This window comes from Scyliorhinus canicula, chromosome 15 (assembly GCF_902713615.1).
Source record: "Scyliorhinus canicula chromosome 15, sScyCan1.1, whole genome shotgun sequence".
In the NCBI taxonomy this organism is placed as follows: Eukaryota; Metazoa; Chordata; class Chondrichthyes; order Carcharhiniformes; family Scyliorhinidae; genus Scyliorhinus; species Scyliorhinus canicula.
Window position 1 is genome coordinate 76,528,960 of NC_052160.1, and position 23,601 is coordinate 76,552,560.

The window sequence follows — 23,601 nt, forward strand, 5'->3', positions numbered from 1 at the left end:
ATACAGGCCGATTTCTCTACTGAATGTGGATGCCAAACTGCTGACTAAGATAGGGGAAGACCAGACGGGATTTGTTAAGGGCAGGAAACTCGAGGCCAATGTTTGAAGGCTTCTAAATGTTATTATGATGCCCTCAGAAGGAGAGATGGCGTAGGTGGTGGTAGCGATGGATGCGGAGAAGGCTTTTGATCAGGTGGAGTGGAATTATCTGTGGGAGGCACTGGGAATGTTTGGGTTTGGTGAGGGCTTTATTGACTGGGTGCGGTTGCTCTATCAGGCACCAGTAGCGAGTGTGTGTACGAACCGGCTGAAGTCGGGGTATTTTGAACTACACCGAGGGATGAGGCAAGGGTGCCCCCTCTCCCCGTTACTGTTTGCTCTGGCCATAGAGCCATTGGCCATGGCATTAAGTGCCTCTAGGAACTGGAAAGGGCTGGTTCGGGACCGGGTCTCGCTCTATGCAGATGACCTGCTCTTGTACATTTTGGACCCGTTGGAGGGGATGGGGGAAGTAATGCGAATCTTGGGGCAATTTGGCAATATTTCGGGGTATAAATTCAACATGGGGAAAAGCGAGATGTTTGCGATCCAGGCAAGAGGACAGGATAAGAGACTGGGAGAGCTGCCGCTTTGAATGGTAGGGAAGAGCTTTCGATATCTGGGAATCCAGGTGGCCTGGAAATGGGAGGTACTACACAAGTTAAACCTATCCTGGTTGGTAGAACAAATGGAAGGGGACTTTGAGAGATGGGACATGCTCCCGCTATCACCGGTGCGGAGGGTACAGACCCTGAAAATGACAGTCCTCCCCAGATTTCTGTTTGTCTTTCAGTGCCTCCTCATCTTTGTCCCTAAGGCCCTTTTAAGCAGGTGAATAAGATTATTTTGGGCTTTGTGTGGGCGAGTAAAACCCCGCGAGTGAAGAAAGTGTTGCTGGAGCACAGTCGGGGGGGAGGGTGGGTTGGCACTGCCGAACTTCTGCAATTACTACTGGGCGGCTAATATAGGAAGTGGGTAGTGGGGGAGGGGATGGATGCGGCGCCATGTAAAGACACCAGTCTGGGAGCATTGATAACGGCACTTCTGCCGTTCTCGCCGGCCCGATACTCCACAGTTCCGTGATAGTGGCGGCTCTGAGGATCTGGGGGTAATGGAGGAGATATAAGATAGTGGAGGGAGCATCGATTTGGACCCTGATTTATAATAGCCACAGGTTTGTACCAGGTAGGCTAGATGACGGGTTCCGGAGTTGGCAGAAAGCAGGAATTGGAAGGATGGGGGAATCTATTTATAGATGGCAGCTTTCCCAACTCCAAAGCAGAGGACAAATTTAAATTGCCAGCAGGGAATGGTTTTAGGTATTTGCAGGTGCAAGAAATATTGTGTTGGCCTTTCCGCTGCTGCCGCCATGGGGGAGACAGGATAGAGTAGTTTCCAGTACCTGGGTGGGAGACGGGAACGTATCGGATATTTACCAGGAACTTTCGGAGACGGAGGAAACTCCGGTGGAGGAACTTAAGGGCAAGTGGGAGGATGAGCTAGGAGGAGAGATAGAGGCGGGGCTATAGGCAGATACCTCCTCATCATGCACCAGGTTTAGCCTGATACAATTTAAGGTAGTGCACCGGGCACACATGACAGTGACTAGGATGAGTAAGTTCTTTGGGGTTGAGGATACTTGTGCGAGGTGCGCGGGAAGCCCAGAAAATCACGTCCACATGTTTTGGGCATGCCCGAAGCTTAAGAGGGTTTTGGCAGGATTTTTCTAAGGCAACATCCACAGTACTAAAAACACGGGTTGTGCTGAGTACAGAGGGAGCGATCTTTGGAGTGTCAGAAGATCCGCGAGTTCAGGGGGCGAAAGAAGCCGATGTCTTGGCCTTTGCCTCCCTGGTAGCCCGGAGGGACTCAAAACCCCCGAGTGTAGAGACCTGGGTTCGTAACATGGCTGGGTTTCTCAGTCTTGAGAAAATAAAGTTTGCCTTAAGAGGGTCAATGTTGGGGTTCTCCCGGAGGTGGCAGCCGTTCGTCGACTTTCTCAGGGAAAATTAAAATGTCAGCAGATGCAGTATTCCAAGGGGGGGGTGGCTGGCGGATTGTTGTTGTATGGTTGAGGTGCCTGGAGATTGGGCCGGGGGCGGGGGGAGGGGGGGGGATGTTTATTTTACCATGTTTTGTTTTTTTTTTTGTTTTTTTTAATAAATTTAGTGTACCCAATTATTTTTTCCAATTAAGGGGCAATTTAGTGTGGCCAATCCACCTATCCTGCACATCTTTTTTGGGTTGTGGGGGCGAAACCCACGCAGACACGGGGAGAATGTGCAAACTCCACACGGACAGTGACCCAGGGCCGGGATTCGAACCCGGGTCCTCAGCGCCGTAGGCAACAATGCTAACCACTGTGCCACCGTGCTGCCTATTTTACCATGTTGATGTCATTGTTTATGTTACTGTTATAACAACTTTCAAATACCTTAATAAAATATTTTTTAAAAATGAATTGTCTACCCCAAAGGGTTTTGGAGATCCATTGTTGAGTATATTTAATATTTTTTGTGTCTCGGAAACCTGGGATATGGGGAAGCTGACACATTCTTATTGAATGGCAGAGCAGGCTTAGCTACTCTTCCCACTACTTCTTATATTCTTTCGTTCTTATTTTGTCAGGTATATTCCAGTGCTTATGGCTCAGGCCAGAATCTACTGGAACTTGGAAAACTACCAAATGGTTGAGAAGATCTTCCGAAAATCAGTGGAGTTCTGCAACGAGCACGATGTTTGGAAATTGAATGTTGCCCATGTTCTCTTTATGCAAGAGAATAAATATAAAGAGGCAATAGGCTTCTATGAACCAATTGTGAAAAAACATTACGACAATGTAAGACACCAATATTTGCATTTAGTCTTGCTCTAAAGCCATAGTGAAATAATCATTTTAAGTTGTTCTGACCCTGATGATTTTATTTAATGCTTGTTATTGACAGACTAATGGCAATCAAACTACTATGAATGAAAACTTGATTATGTGGATAATAATGAGTATATACTCACCAGCATTTAGAATTATTACTCATTTCCAAATATTTATGGGATACTGTATATCTATATCCTAATATGCACTTTCAAATAGGTGATCAATAGGTGCCCTTAACCTGAACCTTTTTGCTTTTTTGGAGCCACACGCAAAATCAAGTTTATTTTTAGTTTTAAAATAATAAGTAAAGGTGTGTGTGTGACTTTAGTGGTGGCAGTCAACACATCATTAAGTACTCCTTTTCTGTAAAGTTGTTAATTTTTTGGAAATGTTCCTCATATATTTTTAGGTTAGACGGGAATGGTCGGAGCATCTTTGTTCTTTGTTTTGTCTGAACCCTAAATTTAATTGATTCTATATTGAAGCAAGACAACTATTTCCTTACTGAACACAAACCTAAGAACTTAAATTGTCAGAAAATTGATCATCACTGAAATACTTTCATTTGGTGGTTTTGTCTGTCCAATAAATTAGAACAGCATTAAGTTGAAATAATAAATGTGCCAGTTTTACTGGGCACGTAATATACATTTTATACAGGCATTCAATTGTCAAATGCAATATCTCCAATAATTTGCCTCTGAATTAGTTCACAGACAAATAGGGCTGCCCACTTTTTCAAGCAGTAGATTTTTTTGTACAGAATACATTCTACAAAGTCAGAGAGACTGATAATTTCAGATAAATCTATGAAAGTTCATTGAGCTTTCCCAACTTCACAGAATTTCATAAATTACACAGAACAAAAGCACCAAGTGAAGAATTTAACTTAAATCGTAAGACCATAAGACATAGGAGCAGAATTAGGCCACTTGAATCTACTCCGACATTCAATCATAGCTGCTATTTTTCTCATCCCCATTCTCCTGCCATCTCCCCATAACCGCTGATCCCCTTAGATTTAACTAATTGAAGGAATAATTAAATGTTATATTATCCTGTCTGGCAGCTTGTAATTTGGATTTTAAAGATTCTAAATTGTATTTTAAGAAATAAGATTAATTTTCTATAAACATTTTAATTCCATTTGTCAAAATAGCTTCACAATGAAAATATTTTGATGTTTGCTTTTAAATAAGAAGTAAATTATTTCCAAAGGAAAAGGTAGGTTGGATTCATTAAATCTATTTTAGTCTAGTAGTGGATTATTTTGATTAAAATGTGTGCAGTTCTTACTGTCTCAACATCATTCTTGCTGCTAATATGAAGCCATGTTGCCTACTTCCAATTATTTCCTATTCATCCAGATATTCAGGAACTTGTTTTTTAATAAAGATACCAATTGTTTTCCTGACCATAGATGTTAAACAAATGAGCCTGTAATTACCTGGGTTCACTCTGTGTCCCTTTTTTGAAACCAGTTATCACATTGACTACTTTTAAGTTTCCCTGTACACTGTCTATAGAACCTTGAAATATCATCTTTAGGTCTGTGCTATTTCCCACCCGTCCCTGCCACCTCCCCACTTCCCAACCCCCATTTCTCAGCATCCACAGACTTTGGGTATCAAGCTATAGAAAGTATATGACCTAGCTTTACTAGAATGGTACCAAGGATGAGGGACTTCCGTTATGTGGAAATGTTAGAGAAGCTGAGATGGTTGACTTTAGAGCAAAGAAGTTTAACATCAATAGAGGTGTTCAGAATCAGGAAGGATTTTGATAAATACAGAAAGGAAAGCTATTGGCACTGGCTGAAGGGCCGGTAACCAGGGAACACAAATTTACAGTAATTAGTAAAAGATTAAAAGTTAAGGAGATTTTTTTAATGCAGAGTAACTCTGGAATACACTGCCTGAAGGGGAGGCATGTTCACTAGTAACTTACAAAAGCGAGTAGAATAAATATTTGAAGGAAAAAATTGGAAAGTTATAGGCACAGGCAGGATGGGCTGAATGGTCTCCTGAACAGTAAGATTCTGTGATTTTTTTATGTATGTCTCTCAGACCAACACATTGTCCTACTTCAACTTAATTAACTTTGCTAACCGATTACTTTTGATTTATTATAGGATCTCACTTAACTTTTAGACAGTAAGCAGTCTTACAACACCAGGTTAAAGTCCAACAGGTTTGATTCAAACACGAGCTTTCGGAGCGCAGCTCCTTCCTCAGGTGAATGGCGAGGAATGTTCCAGAAACATTTATATAGACAAAGTCAGAGATGCTGGACAATGCTTGGAATGCAGGCATTTGCAGGTAATCAAATCATTACAGATCCAGGGATCCTGTGATTATCCCTCTCCCTGGTTCTGTAATGATTTGATTACCTGCAAATGCCTGCATTCCAAGCATTGTCCAGCATCTCTGACTTTGTCTATATAAATGTTTCTGGAACATTCCTCGCCATTCACCTGAGGAAGGATCTGCGCTCCGAAAGCTCGTGTTTGAATCAAACCTGTTGGACTTTAACCTGGTGTTGTAAGACTTCTTACTGTGCTCACCCCAGTCCAACGCCGGCATCTCCACATCACAACTTTTAGACAGTTATGGATTTATCTCCTCCCCAACCTCCTGTTTCGTAAACACTGAAATAAAGTAATAAAAAGTTGCTGCTAATATCCATTCATCGTTTATTAAATCACCACCGTCTCCTCTTAGATCCCACTTCACATTTATCAATTCTCCTTTTACTAGTATGTTTGGAAAATACTTTATTGTTCTTTTTAAATTCTCTCTTTGTATTCCGTTGTTATTTTCTTATCCCTTTCTTAAACTTCCCTTATTTTCATATCTGTAATGTTCTGAGTCTTTTTTAATAGTAATTTACTCCTAAAAAGCATGCAATTGTTGAAGTACAGTTCTATGTATCAATTTCTCCTTCTATTTCTTAGCCAGGTCACTCCTTTTTCTAAAATCTGCCCTGTTCCAATCTAGTGCCCTTGTCTTTTGTACTAATTAGTTTTCTTTCTATTTATTATTGATTGCTTGTGATGGAACAGAGAAAATGTGATCGGGTTATGTAAGATTATGACAAGTACAGCTAAGGTAGAGAACATGAGTTCTCCATTAGCTAATGACCAATGGACACAGATATGAAGTTTGGGGCAAGAGATGTGGGGGAGCTGTTTTATATACAGTTGACCTCGAACTCATTGCCTATCAGGGTGTTGGAAACAGGGACACTGAATGATTTTGAAATGACATTGGATGGGCACTTAAAGGAAACAAACTTTCAGGACTACAAGAGAAACAGGACTGATTGGATTGCTCTATGTAGTGATAACATGGACTCGATAGATTGAATGGCTTCTTGTGTGCCACAGTGACTCTATGACTTGCACATCTTTCCACTAACTGCAATATCTGATCAGAAATGGCAAACTTGAAGGCCTACACGATACTTGGCAGCTGAGTCCATTAACGGCAAGAGATTTCCGGCACATCACCCAATGTGACATTGGCAGTTATAATAGCTTTGCAAAGAAGTTGCACAAAGTCAGCATGGCTTTGTGAGGGGCAGGTCATGCCTCACAAGCCTCATTGAATTCTTTGAGGACGTGACGAGACACATTGATGAAGGTCGGGCAGTGGATGTGGTGTATATGGATTTCAGTAAGAAATTTGATAAGGTTCCGCATGATAGGCTCGTTCAGAAAGTAAGAGAGCATGGGATACAGGGAAATTTGGCTGTCTGGATACAGAATTTGCTAGGTGAATTGGGGTCCACGTACATAGATCCCTCAGAGTTGCCACCCAGGTTGATAGGGTTGTTAAGAAAGCGTTGGCTTTCATTAACAGAGGGATTGAGTTTAAGAGCCGCAAAGTTTTGCTGCAGCTTTATAAAACCCTGATTAGACCACACTTGGAATATTGTGCCCAGTTCTGGTCGCCTCAATATAGGAAGGATGTGGATGCTTTGGAGAGGGTGCAGAGGAGATTTACCAGGATGCTGCCTGGACTGAAGGGCAGGTCTTTTGAAGAAAGGTTGAGGGAGCGAGGACTTTTCTCACTGAAGCGAAGAAGGAAAAGAGGTGACTTGATAGACGTGTACAAGGTGATGAGAGGCATGGATAGAGTGGATAGCCAGAGACTTTTCCCCAGTGCGGAAATGGCTGTCACAAATGGACATAATTTTAAGGTGAGTGGAGGAAGGTATAGGGGAGATGTTAGAGGTAGGTTCTTTACACAGAGTGGTGGCTGCGTGGAATGCGTTGCCAGCAGACGTGGTGGAGTCAGAGTCATTAGGGACATTGAAGCAACGCTTAGCCAAGCACATGGACAGCAGTAAATTGAAGGGGTGTAGGGATAAATGGTTGGCACAACATCGTGGACCAAAGGGCCTGTACTGTGCTGTACTGTTCCATGTTCTAGGTTAACTTGTACACCAGATTCATAAAAAAAGCAAACCCATGATTATAGTAAAGGAAGATTAGAAATAAAGTTATTGAAAAGATTGCTTAAGGAGATAAAATTATGCATTGTTCCAAAAAAGAAATTTTAAATGTTTCTTTAAATTGTAAAAATAATTAATTTTTGTCAAATATTATTTCTAGTTTTTACATTTAAGGGAGATTGTTCTTAAAATATTGCATCTATATTCCATCAGGATTTGTACTTGAACATGGCAAAATTGCAGGTAATCTAGAGTCCGTTCTAAGCAGATTTTTTTCAAACTGTGCCAAAATTGAAATATGTTATTCAGTAACAGCTACATTGGGCTGATGGTAGATGACGTTTTAAGAGTTACCATTAATGTTAATACATGAAAAAAAAAAGTATTAATTTGTGCTTAAATAAGCAAACCATCTTGGTGCCTTTTACCTGTGTCTACTGTAGCTGGGCCAACGTCGCATCACTTCTCATCTACATCAGCTGTGGTTAGGCCAAGGTAACATCCAGTGATGCCCTTCAAGATAGAACTCTCAGTAAATGACAATAGATGAGATTTTTTTAAATCAATGACCTGATTTAATGGGGAATGATCTGAATGTGGAATATGTTGTTTAATGTTATGATTTTGTGTCTTTATTGTAATTTTAAATTGCAATATCCCATCTCAAGGCTATGTCAGGACTTCTATATTAAATTCATCATATCAAATCAGTTTTTATTGTAAAATGACTTACTATATTTTTATAAAATAGTTTTTTTCTTTAATGGAATTGTTGTGAAGCTAGTTTGCTAACTAATAGTTTGATACCTAATTTGGTAACTGCTGGGGGCCAGTGAGAAATGCAACTTGGATATAAAGGTTTAAATTGTGAAAACAGTGAGTTAGGTGAACTGGGTAGTCTCTCAAACACTGAATTTTTAAAAATAATTAGAGTACCCAATTTTTTTTTCCAATTAAGGGGCAATTTAGTGGGGCTAATCCACTTACCTGCACATCTTTGGATGGTGAGGATGAGACCCACCCAAACACGGGGAGAAGGAGAATTGCAAACTCCACACAGACAGTGACCCGGGGCCGGGGTCGAACCCGGGTCCTCAAACACTGAATTAACAATAAGGGGTAGTACAACTTCTGTTGCAGAGATAAACTTTTTTGCTGTATGTGCAGCCTTAATATATGCTTTAAATCATAGTTTTAAGCTATAATTGCTATTCTCTTGCCAAGTCTGAGTGATGACACATTTAGCGTCGGAGTTCTGTTGAGAGACTGAAGGCATTAGGAACTGAGAGGTGACTAGAGCTACAGAGATGTTGTTCAAATAGATGTCTGCAACATATAAACAGTACTGTGAAAGTAAGATAAAGGTCACCAGTTTAAACTTTGTCAAGTGAAATTAAGGGCTGATGTGAGGAAATTCTGCGAAGTTATTAAAACTTAAAATCCGGAGATATATATTGAACCTGTTTTATCCAAAGTCAGAATTACCTTAAAAGTGTCATCAACACAGGGTTTGGGGCCTTAAAAAAACAGGTAGAAGCTAAAAATCAGGAGATGGTACCTCCCCTTTGACGCTTTATGTCTATTTAGCTGTTTATTCATAAGGACCTACTTGCCTGAAAGAGGCATAAGGTTGTTTTACTGTGCAAATCAGGGTCCAGGGTAAAATTCAGATACAAACAAGTAGGACTTGGGGTGCAATTTAAATGTGAGATAGCCCCAGAGTGGAACAGGAAGGGTACCAATTCAGCTTTCTTGCTTTTTGCTACTTCCAATGCAATTTCAATTAAAATTTAAAGTGCCAGTAGTGTGCACATGAGACATGTCAGATCCTGTGCTGGGGAGGTTTTTCATTGGTGAAACCTGCCGTCAGTTGACAATGCGTCAGGCATGAGCATGAAGATCTTTGGATCCTCACTGTCTTCAGGTGATGTCCCGGAGGACTGGAGAATAGCCAATGTTGTTCCTTTGTTTAAGAAGGATAATCCAGGGAACTACAGGCCGGTGAGCCTTGCGTCAGTGGTAGGGACATTACTGGAGAGAATTCTTCGAGACAGGATCTACTCCCGTTTGGAAGCAAATGGACGTAATAGCGAAAGGCAGCATGGTTTTGTGAAGGGGAGGTCGTGTCTCACTAACTTGACCTCTGAGCCCGTGTGACTTCACCTTTTGGATCAGTCTGCCATGACGCACCTTGTCAAAGGCTTTACTGAAGTCCATGTAAACAATATCCACCGCCCTCCCCACATCAATCATCTTTGTCACCTCCTCAAAAAAACTCGCTCAAGTTAGTGAGGCACAACCTCCCCTTCACAAAACTATGCTGTCTATTGCTAACGAGCCTATTTGTTTCCAAATGGGTATAAATCCTGTCCCTGAGAATTCTCTCCAATAATTTACCTACTGCTGATGTGAGGTGCACCAGGCTTTGGTTTCCAGAATTATTCCTGCTACGTTTCTTAAAAAGTGGTATCACATTAGATAATCTCCAGTCTTTGGGATCTCAGCTGTAGCCAATGAGGAGAAAAAGATGTCAGTTAAGGCCGCAGCAGTTTCCTTCCTTGCTTCTCTCAGTATTCTGGGGTAAATCCCATCCCTCCCAGGAGACTTATCGACCTTAATATCTTTCAAAAGACCAAATACCCCCTCCTGTTCGATGTCAACATGACTCCGACTGTCCCCTTTGTTTTTGAGAACGATTTTGTGACTGATTTTGTGACTGCTCTTTTTTCACTCGGCCCTGGTAGCTTGCCGCTGGCCTGTGCCATGGAAGCAGTAGTTTGTGGGTCATCTGCAGAGACGACTCATGTTGGCGTGAACCTGGGACTGCACGATGGTGGTGAAGTCTGCACCTTCAACGGCTGGTTGCAGCGCATCGCACTCTGGTGCCTGGATTGGATGCACATCTCCAATGTTGGGTGCTGCCTCTACATCCTGCTTTTGAGCCCCAAGTGACAGCTCCTCATCACTCTGAATTCCAATGCATAAGTCATCTTTTCCAGAAAGAACAGGTAGTGACTCACTCTCGTCTTATGGTAATATATACGTGTCATCCAATGACGAGGAACTGCATACCGATACAGCCAAGTCAAGTAACACGGTATCAGTACCAACTGTTGTTGTGGAGCTGCATACAGATACAGCCGGTGATTCATTCCCATTTGTTAAAATTATGTAATTATCGTCTGTCGTCGTGGAACTGGATACAGCTTCTCCAACTCATCTTTCGGTGGATTGGCTATGAGTGTTGGGGATTCCACGACCTGAACAGCCTACAATGATTCCCCGGACCTCTCTAGAGCCACTTTCTCCAGGATGGGTATGATATTATCCATGTTTTGTTTTGTTTTGTTTTGTTTTGTTTTGTTCACAGCTGAGACATTGTCCTCCGAGGTGTCAGCTCCTGCAAACTCACTTTTAATTTCTTCATACGCTATCTCAGGGATTTTTCACTGCTCAGTGTCCAGCTCAGTCTGGCCGTTCATTGTGATCACCTCGTCATTCCCACCAAACCACTGGCATAGCACTTCACAGGCTCCCTCACTTAGTGTGCCATCTTTCCCGCGAAAGTCACCCACCTCCGGATCATCCTCCGAACCTTTACTTCATGGTCTTCGTAAATATCCTCATGGTATTCATCATCGGAGTCAGTATCATCTGCAAAGACTTCTGTAAAGTACAACATTGCACATGGAATTATGTGTTCATGCAGGAGGCAACCGACTTCAAAGTTAGCAGTGGGTCTTGCTTCTCATCAAATAACTGCACCAACATATCCCGTTGAGAGTCACAGAAACCGTCTGGCCACTCACTGTCTGGACTTCACGACTATTCAGAAGGACTTTGTTACTTTTTTTTGTCGGACTGGTCTGGTTCTTGACTGAAATGAGATCATTCTTCCATAGACACTTCCTCACCGCATTAACTGCTCCGACTTGGTCCATTGTAGGACGCGCACTGTCACATACTTTTCCATATGCTGGACATTTCCGTGGCACATTTCTGGCATAAGATGGCGGCTCCGGTTGGCCGCTAAAAATGGCTGCCCGCACTGAGACCACGTTTCTTATTGAACTGCATCACAGTGCTGATGGCACTGGCGTCTTCTTCCATGTTGTGTGCTGATCTGCTATGCAGCCAATTCACTCTCATGATAAATCTTAATCACATTTTCCAATTCCAGATCCTCTTCCCTTAACAATCTTTCAAGGAATTTATCATTCAATATCCCAAATACTATTTGGTCACGGATCATCAATGATTTAAGATTACGGAAATTTCAGGACTGGGCCTTGAGCATCAAGTCGTTTACAAAACTGTTGAAAGTTTTGCTTGGTATCTGGGCATGCATACGAAAAGTGTCTTTCAAATGTTTCATTTGTTTTTGGAGAGCAATGCCGTTCAAAGTACTTTATTATCTCATTGGATCTCTTGCTTTCCTCTTCGCTATTAAAAGCAAACTTATTGTAGATTTTGATTGCTTGTGGAGCTGCCACCGTTAGCAGCGATGCAATGCTCCTCTCGTCAGGCTGTGCTTGCAGGCCAAGGTCTGAAACATAAGAGCTTAAACTGCTGTTTGAAAACGCGCCAGTTTTCATCTACATTACCGGATACTTGAAGCCTTTAAACCTTCCATCTCGAATTTCATTGACGTTTGTTGCGTTGAGTCGCCAATGGCTGTAATTCACCAGGTCAGTGAAAGAATCTTCTGTTTTCTTGATCTTGGGCCGGTTTCACCTCGCCTTTTCTGCTGTTACCTTTAAATGTTTAACACCCCTGGTACCATGTTGTGTTCTGTGACCGTGTTGCAATGATGCATACAGAACTGTTGGTGACTTATCTAGAATGATGCTTTATTGATCAACAGGTGGAAGGATACATACAACTGTGCAGAGTCTGCACATCCTCCCCGTGTGTGCGTGGGTTTCCTCCGGGTACTCCGGTTTCCTCCCATAGTCCAAAGATGTGCAGGTTAGGTGGATTAGCCATGCTAAATTGCCCTTAGTGTCCAAAATTGCCCTTAGTGTTGGGTAGGGTTACTGGGTTGTGGGGATAGGGTGGAGGTGTTGACCTTGGGTAGGATGCTCTTTCCAAGAGCCGGTGCAGACTCGATGGCCGAATGGCCTCCTTCTGCACTGTAAATTCTATGAACATACAGAATTCTATACAGACTAAGTTTACTACTTGAGTTCCATGAACACAATGTGTGGCTGTATTGTTGTACATCTTACTACCAACTGCCGAGTCTCCCACATCATGTGACCTATGTCTGACACCACCAGCTGGTTGGAGATCGCATTGCTAACCATGTGCAATACTATTCACATGCATATCACCCCACGTATTCCTTTGGCTGCTTTTGTCAACTATTTTAAATCTATGCAGTCTCGATCTATATCTTCACAAGTGGGAACAATTTCTCCCTATCTACTCTGTCCAAGCACCTCCTGATTTTGAATAACTCTATCAAATCTCCTCTCAGCCCTCTCCTCTAAAGAAACTGTCCTAACTTCAGTCTGTCTTCATGACTGATGATCCTCATCCCTGGAATCACTTTCATCTGCATTGTCTGCACTCTCTCCTGTGTATTTATGTCCTTGCTGAACTGCAGTAGCCAGAAGTCCTGTTGAGGCTGAACTGGTGTCTTATACAAGTTCAACATAACCCTCTTGCTCTTGTACTCTATGCCCCATTAATAAAGCATAGGATACTTTTTTATTCCTTCACAGGATGTTGGCATCACTAGCTACGCCAGCATTTATTGCCCATCCTTAATTACCCTTGAGAAGGTGGTGGTGAACTGCATTCTTGAACCACTGCAGTCCATGTGATGTAGGTCCACCCATTATTCTGTTCGGGAGGAAATTCCTGGATTTTCAACCAGTGAGAGTGAAGGAATGGTTACTATTGTTCAAAATCGAGATTGTGTGTGGCTTGTCGAAGAACTTGGAGGTGTGGGATGAAAATGAAAAATGAAAATCGCTTATTGTCACGAGTAGGCTTCAATGCAGTTACTGTGAAAAGCCCCTAGTCGCCACATTCCGGCGCCTGTCCGGGAATCGAACCATGCTGCTGGCCTGCTTGGTCTGCTTTAAAAGCCAGTGATTTAGCCTGGTGAGCTAAACCAGCCCCTATCCCCATGCATCTGCTGCCCTTGTCATTGGGTTTGGGAGGTACCTTTGGTAAAATCCCTTACCAAAGGAGCTTTGGTAAGTTGCATCGTGTAGATGGTATACACAGCTGCCACTGTCAGTGGTGGAGTTGCTTTGTCTTGAATTATGTTGAGTTTCTTGAGTGTTGTTGGAGCTGCACTCATCCAGGCAAGTGAATAGTATTCTATCACAGCCATGTGACTTATAGATGGTGGACAGCTTGGAAAGTCAGGTGGTGGGTTACTCTCTGAAGAATTCCTAGCTGTTAACTTGCAGTTACATCTACAGCATCTGGGGTGACGGTGGTATGATGATATTGTCATTGGACTAGTAATCCAGAGACCCAGAGTAACAAACCCACCATGAGTGCCACCATGGCAGATGGTGAAATTTGAATTCAATGACAAAATGTGAAATTAAAATTATTACCATGAAAGCATTCTAAATTGTTGTAAAAACGTATCTGGTACATTAATGTCCTCCAGGGAAGGAAATCTGTCGTCCTTACCCGGTCAGGCCAACTCCAGATCCGCAGCAATGTGGTTGTCTCCTAAATGCCGCTCAATTCAAGGGCAATTGGGGATGGGCAATAAATGCTGGCCCAGCCAGCAACACCCACATCCCATGAAAGAAAGAATTGTTTTTTAAAAGTTACATCTCTGGCTCAGTTCATTTTTTGGTCAATGGTAACACACAGATGATCATTGCCTGGCACTTATGAGGCATAAATGCTACTTGCTACTTATTAACCAAAACATGAATGTTGTTAAGATCCTGCTCCATTTGGTTTCTTAACCACTCTCTCAACCTGTCCTGCCACTTCCTTTTTAAAAATAAATTCATTTTTTCCAATTAAGGGGCAATTTAGCATGGCCAATCCACCTACTCTGCACATCTTTGGGTTGTGGGGCGAAACCCATGCAAACACGGGGAGAATGTGCAAACTCCACACAGATAGTGACCCAGAGCCAAGATCAAACCGGGACCTGACACCGTGAGGCAGCAGTGCCATCCTACACCACTACACCACTGTGCTGCCCTCTGTCCTGCCACTTCCAATAACGTATGCACCCATGTCCCTCTGCTCCTACACTTCCTTTAAAATTCCTTTATTTTGTATTGTCATTCCCATGTTCGTCCAATCAAAATGAATGATTTAATATTTATCTGCATTGAACTTCATCTGCCACCTGTCTATTCCACCAACTTATCTCTGCCCTTCTGATGTCCTACACAATCCTCCTCACAGTTCACAATGCTTCCAAGTTTCATATCATCTGAAAATTTTGATATTTTACCCAGTAGACCAAGGTCTAGGTCATGGGAAAAGCAAGGGTCCCAACACTGACCCCTGGGGACCTCTACTGCAAAATTCCCAGTCTGAAAAACAACCATCATTCTCTTGATTCCGATAATGCAATCTGTTTCAGATTGATGTCTTTACTGTCCCTTTATTCCATGAGCTCTAACGTTTCTCACAGGTTTATTGTGCGACACTGTATCAAATGCCTGTTAGAAGTTCCTAAATCTGTTTGCTCCCTTACTCCATTTGGATTCTATCAAAGCCATATTTGGCCTCCTTATTCTTCCAACTCAAATGTTACACCTCATACTTATCTATATTGAAATTAATTTTCCAATAAGTTTTTCAACATAATTCATTGGAAATACTGCACTTATTAAAAAGGGCACCTATTATCTTATTAGGATATGAGCATTTATATTCAAAATAATTCTGTCAACATTTAGTATTTTCTTGTTTATACCAGATAAATTAAGTATGATAATATTTGCCACTTCTTGGCACAAAGGAAGATGGTTGTGGTTGGAAACCAATCATCTCAGTTCCAGGACATCACTGCAGGAGTTCCTAGGACCAACCATCTTCAACTGCTTCATCAATCACCTTCCTTCCGTCATAAGGTCAGAAGTGCTGATGTTTGCTGGTGATTGCACAATGTTCAGCACCATTCGTGACTCTTCTGTCATTGAAGCTGTCCATGTCCAAATGCAGCAAGTCCTGTATAATAACCAGGCTTAGGCTAACAAGTGGCCAGTAACATTCGTGCTACACAAGTGCCAGGCAATGACCATCTCCATCAAGAGAGAACCTAACCATTGTCTCTTGACATTCAATGGTATTGCTGAATCCCCCAATATCCACATCCTGGGGGTTCCTATTTACCAGAAACTGAACTGAACGAGCCGTATTAATACAGAGGCTCGGAATCATGTGGCGAGCAACTCAGCTCCTGACTGCTGCAAAGCCAGTCCGCCGTCTACAAGGCAAGGCTGGAGTGTGTTGGACAAATCCCCACTTGCCTGGATCCTCAATGTTTGAGGTGAGGGACACCGTCAGTGTCCCTGCTGATTTCACCTGTGGGAAGTGCACCCATCTCCAGTTCCTCAAAAACCGCTTTAGGGAACTGGAGCTGGAGCTGGATGAACTGGAGGCAGAGGTGGTCATAGATAGAAGCTTCAGGGATATAGTTACTCCGAAGAATGAAGATAGATGGGTGACGGTGAGAGGAGCTGGGAGGGAGCAGTCAGTACAAGGATCCCCTGTGGTCGTTCCTCTTAGTAACAAGTATATCACTTTGGATACTGGTGGGGGGGATGACTTACCAGCGGTAAGCCATGGGTTACAGGTCTCTGGCACAGAGTCTCTCCCTGTTGCTCAGAAGGGAAGAAGAGTAGAACATTAGTCATTGGGGACTCCATAGTTAGGGGGACAGATCAGAGATTCTGTGAGAACATGAGAGACTTGCAGTTGGTGTGTTGCCAGGTGCCAGGGTCCGCGATGTCTCAGATTGTGTTTTCGGGATCCTTCAGGGGGAGGGGGAGCAGCCCCAAGTCGTGGTCCACATAGGCACCACATAGATAGGAAAAGGGATGGGGATGTAAGGCAGGTATTCAGGGAGCTAGAGTGGACTCTTGGAGCTAGAACAAAAAGAGTTATCTCTGGGTAGTTACTCGTGCCACGTGCTAGCGAGACGAGGAATAGGGAGAGAGCAGTTGAACACGTGGCTACAGGGATGGTGCAGGAGAGAGGGATTCAGATCCCTGGATAATTAGGGCTCATTCTGGGGCTGGACTCTCCGTTACGCCTGCCGGTCAATGTGGGGCATCCCCACGACGTGGGGCATCCCCCAGCCACCGGCAAAAAGGAGAATCACGCCGGTGGAGAATCCCACCAAATATACCATGGAGGGAGGGTTTCAGATAATTGGGGCTCATTCTGGGGTAGGTGGGACCTCTACAAACGGGATGGTCTACACCTGGACTAGAGGGGTACCAATATCCTGGGGGGAAATTTGCTAATGCTCTTCGGGAGGGTTTAAACTAATTCAGCAGGGAGATGGGAACCTGATTTGTAGCTCCAGTGTACAGGAGGTTGAGAGTAGTGTGGTCATGAGTAAGGTTTCAAGGTTGCAGGGGTGTACTGGCAGGCAGGAAGGTGGTTTGAAGTGTGTCTACTTCAACGCCAGGAGCATCCGGAATAAGGTGGGTGAACTTGCAGCATGGGTTGGTACCTGGGACTTCGATGTTGTGGCCATTTTGGAGACATGGATAGAGCAGGGACAGGAATGGTTGTTGCAGGTTCCGGGATTTTGATGATTCAGTAAGCTCAGGGAAGGTGGTAAAAGAGGGGGAGGTGTGGCATTGTTAGTCAAGGACAGTATTACGGTGGCAGAAAAGAAGTTTGATGAGGACTCGTCTACTGAGGTAATATGGGCTGAGGTTAGAAACAGGAAAGGAGAGGTCAGACTGTTAGGAGTTTTCTCTAGGACTCCGAAAAGTTCCAGAGATCTAGAGGAAAGGATTGCAAAGAAGATTCTGGATAGGATCGAAAGTAGCAGGATAGTTGTTATGGGGGACTTTAACTTTCCAAATATTGACTGGAAATGCTGTCGTTCGAGTACTTTAGATGGGTCAGTTTTTGTCCAATGTGTGCAGGAGGGTTTCCTGACACAGTATGCAGATAGGCCAACAAGAGGCGAGGCCATATTGGATTTGGTACTGGGTAATGAACCAGGCCAGGTTTCAGATTTTGAGGTAGGTGAGCACTTTGGAGATAGTGACCACAATTCAGTTTCGTTTACTTTAGCGATGGAAAGGGATAGGTATATACCGCAGGGCAAGCGTTATAGCTGGGGGAAAGGCAATTATGATGCGATTAGGCAAGACTTAGGATGCATAGGATGGGGAAGGAAACTGCAGGGGATGGACACAATCGAAATGTGGAGCTTGTTCACAGGAGAGCTTCTGTGTGTCCTTGATAAGTATGTACCTGGCAGGCAGGGAGGAAGTGGTTGAGCGAGGGAACCGTGGTTTACTATAGTTGAATCACTTGTCAAGAGGAAGAAGGAGGCTTATGTAAAGATGAGATGTGAAGGTCCAGTTAGGGCGCTTGAGAGTTACAAGTTAGCTAGGAAGGACCTAAAGAGAGAGCTAAGAAGAGCCAGGATGGGACATGAGAAGTCTTTGGCAGGTACGATCAAGGAAAACCCTAAAGCTTGCTATAGATTTGTCAGGAATAAAAGAATGACTAGGTAAGAGTAGGGCCGGTCAAGGACAGTAGTGGGAAGTTGTGCGTGGAGCCGAGGAGATAGGGGAGATGCTAAAAGAATATTTTTCGTCAGTATTCACAGAGGAAAATGACAATGTTGTCGAGGAGAATACTGAGATACAGGCTACTAGACTAGATGGGCTTGAGGTTCATAAGGAGGAGGTGTTAGCAATTCTGGAAAGAGTGAAAATAGATAAGTCCCCTGGGCCGGATGGGATTTATACTAGGATTCTCTGGGAAGCTAGGGAGGAGATTGCAGAGCCTTTGGCTTTGATCTTTATGTCGTCATTGTCTACAGGGACAGTGCCAGAAGACTGGAGGATAGCAAATATTGTCCCCTTGTTCAAGAAGGGGAGTAGAGATAACCCCGGTAACTATAGACCAGTGAGCCTTACTTCTGTTGTGGGCAAAGTCTTGGAAAGGATTCTGAGACATAGGATTTATAATCATCTTGAAAGGAATAATTTGATTAGGGATAGTCAACACGGTTTTGTGAAGGGTAGGTCGTGCCTCACAAACCTTATCGAGTTCTTTGAGAAGATGACCAAACAGGTGGACGAGGGTAAAGCAGTTGACGTGGTGTATATGGATTTCAGTAAAGCGTTTGATGAGGTTCCCCACGGTAGGCTATTGCGGAAAATACGGAGGCATGGGATTGAGGGTGATTTTAGTGTTTTGCATCAGAAATTGGCTAGCTGTAAGAAGACAGAGGGTGGTGGTTGATGGGAAATGTTCAGCCTGGAGTCAGTTACTAGTGGTGTACCACAAGAATCTGTTTTGGGGCCACTGCTGTTTGTCATTTTTATAAATGACCTGGATGAGGGCGCAGAAGGATAGATGAGTAAATTTGTGGATGACACTAAAGTCGGTGGAGTTGTGGACATTGCGGTAGGATGTTGCAGGTTACAGAGGGACATAGATAAGCTGCAGAGCTGGGCTGAGAGGTGGCAAATGGAGTTTAATGCAGAAAAGTGAGAGGTGATTCATTTTGGAAGGAGTAACAGGAAGACAGAGTACTGGACTAATGGTAAGATTCTGGGTAGTGTGGATGAGCAGAGAGATCTCGGTGTCTGTATACATATATCCCTGAATGTTGCCACCCAGGTTGTTGGGGTTGTTAAGGCGTATGGTGTGTTAGTTTTTATTGGTAGAGGGATCGAGTTTCGGAGCCATGAGGTCATGTTGCAGCTGTACAAAACTCTGGTGCGGTCGCATTTGGAGTATTGCGTCCAGTTCTGATCACCACATTATAGGAAGGATGTGGAAGCATTGGAAAGGGCGCAGAGGAAATTTATCAGGATGTTGCCTGGTATGGAGGGAATAACTTATGAGGAAAGGCTGAGGGACTTGAGGCTGTTTACATTAGAGAAAAGAAGGTTAAGAGGTGACTTAATAGAGGCATACAAGATGATCAGAGGGTTAGATATGGTGGACAGTGAGAGCCTTTTCCTCGGATGGTGATGGCTCACAAGAGGGGACATAGTTTTAAATTGAGGGGAGATAGAAAGAGGACAGATGTCAGAGGTAGGTTCTTTACTCAGAGAGTAGTAAGGGTGTGGAATGCCCTGCCTGCAACAGTCGTGGACTTGTCAACAATAAGGGCATTTAAATGGTCATTGGATAAACATATGGATGATAATGGAATAGTGTAGATGGGCTTTAGATTGGTTTCACAGGTCGGCGCAACATCGAGGCCCGAAGTACCTGCACTGCGCTGTTATGTTTTATATTCTAACTAATCCCTTTATAACTACCTGGAGCTGTCAGGGAATTTGTAAATTTACTGTGACCATAATAGGTTGTGTTGGTATTCAAGCAGTACGAATCCTATAATTACATCCTCAGGCTTACGTCAATAAACCTTTATTGAAATTGCAACAACCAATTTTATTTCAACTGAGAGCAAGTTGGGTTTTTAAAAACAAATTTAAAGGGCAGCAGATTCAAATAGCTTGACAGTTCCACAAACCTTATTCACCTTTTATACTATCTACTGTTAACAACCATAAAGGTGTACCTGAACCCCTCCAAAAGGGTACCTGACCTCTCCAAACAACTCCAGTGGGTTTATACATTTTGAACAAATTCATAAAGCCCAAGAGTCTTGTTACAAAAACCTGGGTAATAAATATTGCTTCTGATTCAGAGCAGCTACTCTTCTAAATGTGCCGCTGCCTCCATGATTCTTGGTTGTGTGATATACTGGTGAAAATGGTGGGCACTGTGCCAGGGACTCGCACGTCCGGGGCTCTGGAACCCTTTTGACTAAGATTCAGAGCCTTTCCATCTCTGCGAAAATTCATGCTCAGTCTTCCTGCAGTTCTGCCCTCCCTCAGTTGGTTCTACAAGGACGGCAAGTGTTTATTGGCGGGTGGGGGGGCGGGGTGCAGGCAGGAAAATGCAGTTGAGTTGACAAATCGGGCCCAATCCGGAAAATGGCGTACTCCTCCTTATGTTTTTTTATTTAATGATGCAAAATAGATAAGTCTGGGATAGATAAGGATGGGATTTATCCTAGGATTCTCTGGGAAGCCAGGGAAGAGATTGCTGAGCCTTTGGCTTTGATTTTTAGGACATCATTGGCTACAGGAATAGTGCCAGAGGACTGGAGGATAGCAAATGTGGTCCCTTTGTTCAAGAAGGGGAGTAGAGATAACCCCGGTAACTATAGGCCGGTGAGCCTAACGTCTGTGGTGGATAAAGTCTTGGAGAGGATTATAAAAGATACGATTTATAATCATCTAGATAGGAATAATATGATTAGGGACAGTCAGCATGGTTTTGTGAAGGGTAGGTCATGCCTCACAAACCTTATCGAGTTCTTTGAGAAGGTGACTGAACAGGTAGACGAGGGTAGAGCAGTTGATGTGGTGTATATGGATTTCAGTAAAGCGTTTGATAAGGTTCCCCACGGTCGGCTATTGCAGAAAATACGGAGGCTGGGGATTGAGGGTGATTTAGAGATGTGGATCAGAAATTGGCTAGTTGAAAGAAGCCAGAGAGTGGTAGTTGATGGGAAATGTTCAGAATGGAGTTCAGTTACGAGTGGCGTACCACAAGGATCTGTTCTGGGGCCGTTGCTGTTTGTCATTTTTATAAATGACCTAGAGGAGGGCGCAGAAGGATGGGTGAGTAAATTTGCAGACGACACTAAAGTCGGTGGAGTTGTAGACAGTGCGGATGGATGTTGCAGGTTACAGAGGGACATAGATAAGCTGCAGAGCTGGGCTGAGAGGTGGCAAATGGAGTTTAATGTGGAGAAGTGTGAGGTGATTCACTTTGGAAAGAATAACAGGAATGCGGAATATTTGGCTAATGGTAAAATTCTTGGTAGTGTGGATGAGCAGAGGGATCTCGGTGTCCATGTACATAGATCCCTGAAAGTTGCCACCCTGGTTGATAGGGTTGTGAAGAAGGCCTATGGTGTGTTGGCCTTTATTGGTAGAGGGATTGAGTTCCGGAGCCATGAGGTCATGTTGCAGTTGTACAAAACTCTAGTACGGCCGCATTTGGAGTATTGCGTACAGTTCTGGTCGCCTCATTATAGGAAGGACGTGGAAGCTTTGGAACGGGTGCAGAGGAGATTTACCAGGATGTTGCCTGGTATGGAGGGAAAATCTTATGAGGAAAGGACATCAGGTTGTTTTCGTTAGAGAGAAGAAGATTAAGAGGTGACTTAATAGAGGCATACAAAATGATCAGAGGGTTAGATAGAGTGGACAGCGAGAGCCTTCTCCCGCGGATGGAGGTGGCTAGCACGAGGGGACATAGCCTTAAATTGAGGGGTAATAGATATAGGACAGAGGTCAGAGGTGGGTTTTTTACCAAAGAGTGGTGAGGCCGTGGAATGCCCTACCTGCAACAGTAGTGAACTCGCCAACATTGAGGGCATTTAAAAATTTATTGGATAAGCATATGGATGATAAGGGCATAGTGTAGGTTAGATGGCCTTTAGATTTTTTCCATGTCGGTGCAACATCGAGGGCCGAAGGGCCTGTATTGCGCTGTATCGTTCTATGTTCTATATCTCAACTTCACTATTTTCCCAAGTTACTTAATCTGCATAATGCATATATAAATAATGTTTAAGAAAGGGTGGTAGAGATGGGAGTTCCCACAACATTTAGATGAGCACTTGAAACGCCATAGCATACAAGGCTACAGACCAAGTGCTGGAAAATGGGATTAGAATGGATAGGTGCTTGATGGTCGACGTAGTCCCGATGGGCTGAAGGGCCCCTTAATTTACTCAGTTTTTATGAAATGCAAATTTGAAATTATTCACACAAGATCAATAACTGGAATTAAAATAATGCTCCATACACTGCTACCATGTCAATTAAAAAAGTTATTTTTACCCTTAACACAGTTAACTTTTGATATATTCTGAAGTTAGTGGCTGAAAGTTTACGTTCATGAGTGGGTAGATACTTTTGCCAATAAAATAGCATATATTGCCCTCAGCAAAACTAATATTGTTAGAATTAACTTTATTTCTTCATAGTAGACGTTATTATAATAACAGTTTTGAACTTGTCATAATTGATTTGTAGCATGATAACAGCTGACGTATATCTCATTTGTGCTCAGAATATGCTGATATGCTTACATGTTTAAATTTGGTTATCCTGCTTTAAAGTGCTTTAGTTGTCAATGTCATTGAACTTGTGACTATTGTGTACATTGTAATTGTCACTTTGCTTGCTTTAGTTTTTGAGATCCGCTTCGTATGTGTAATTTTGTACCCTTCACATTTTTAATGTAGTGTTATTTTTGTGCAGACAAATGTTAATACTCTTTTAACTTTGTTTCCAGATCTTGAATGTGAGCGCCATTGTTCTTGCAAATCTCTGTGTTTCCTATATTATGACCAGTCAAAACGAAGAGGTGAGTTAAATATCCACTTATGAGTGACCTATATGAGAATACATTAGTTTATATTTTTGTGTTATTAATTACATTTAAAAAAAATTTTTATATTAGCTCCAGTCATTTTGTCTACATTTGACTCCTGCTCACCAATATCTAGACCACCGCCTCAGCTCTAGTTTGAAGGCAGCATGACACTTGTGATATTGTTTTGTCTTGATTTTAATATACTTCACATGCTTTTTTCATACACCCTTTAAGTAACTCTTAGTACTGTATCTCTTTTGTCACCTTCTTTGTAGCTTTCCCATTTATTAGGATATATGCTGTTGTATGTGTGTTCTCTTTATTTTTAAGCTCGTCAGTCATCTTCGGTATTCTGTGGTCAGTCACTTCTTCAGGGTAGAAACTGGTTTCTTTTGTTAAACACCTCTCTTTGATCTTCTGTTTTCTAACAACCAGCAGAATTATCCAGCTTCTTGTGGACTGTCGCATTCATTCAACCTTACCTAGTAGCTGCTTTGTGTTTCTTTCTTTGAAACACTGCTGAACTCGATCATATTACATTGTTGTTAGATAAATTGTACATACACAATGAGGTTGTTAACTGAACCAGGTTCATCACTCATTACTAAATCTAATAT

At 42.8% G+C, this 23,601-nt stretch overlaps 1 protein-coding gene across 3 annotated transcripts in view; it reads left to right on the forward strand.

Annotated features, from left to right (window-relative positions):
- Positions 1-23,601, forward strand: part of flr (fleer) — a 331,879-nt gene that overhangs the window by 243,946 nt on the left and 64,332 nt on the right. For 2 of the 3 annotated variants that reach the window (XR_005463422.1, XM_038819902.1), the window contains exons 14-16: positions 2,668-2,878; positions 7,583-7,612; positions 22,904-22,975. Coding sequence is in view for 2 of the 3 variants with exons in the window: in XM_038819902.1 (XP_038675830.1) it covers positions 2,668-2,878; positions 7,583-7,612; positions 22,904-22,975 (313 nt within the window). In the remaining variant the exon portion in view is untranslated. The remainder of the gene's footprint in view (positions 1-2,667; positions 2,879-7,582; positions 7,613-22,903; positions 22,976-23,601) is intronic. The other variant, XM_038819903.1, reaches the window with a different exon arrangement.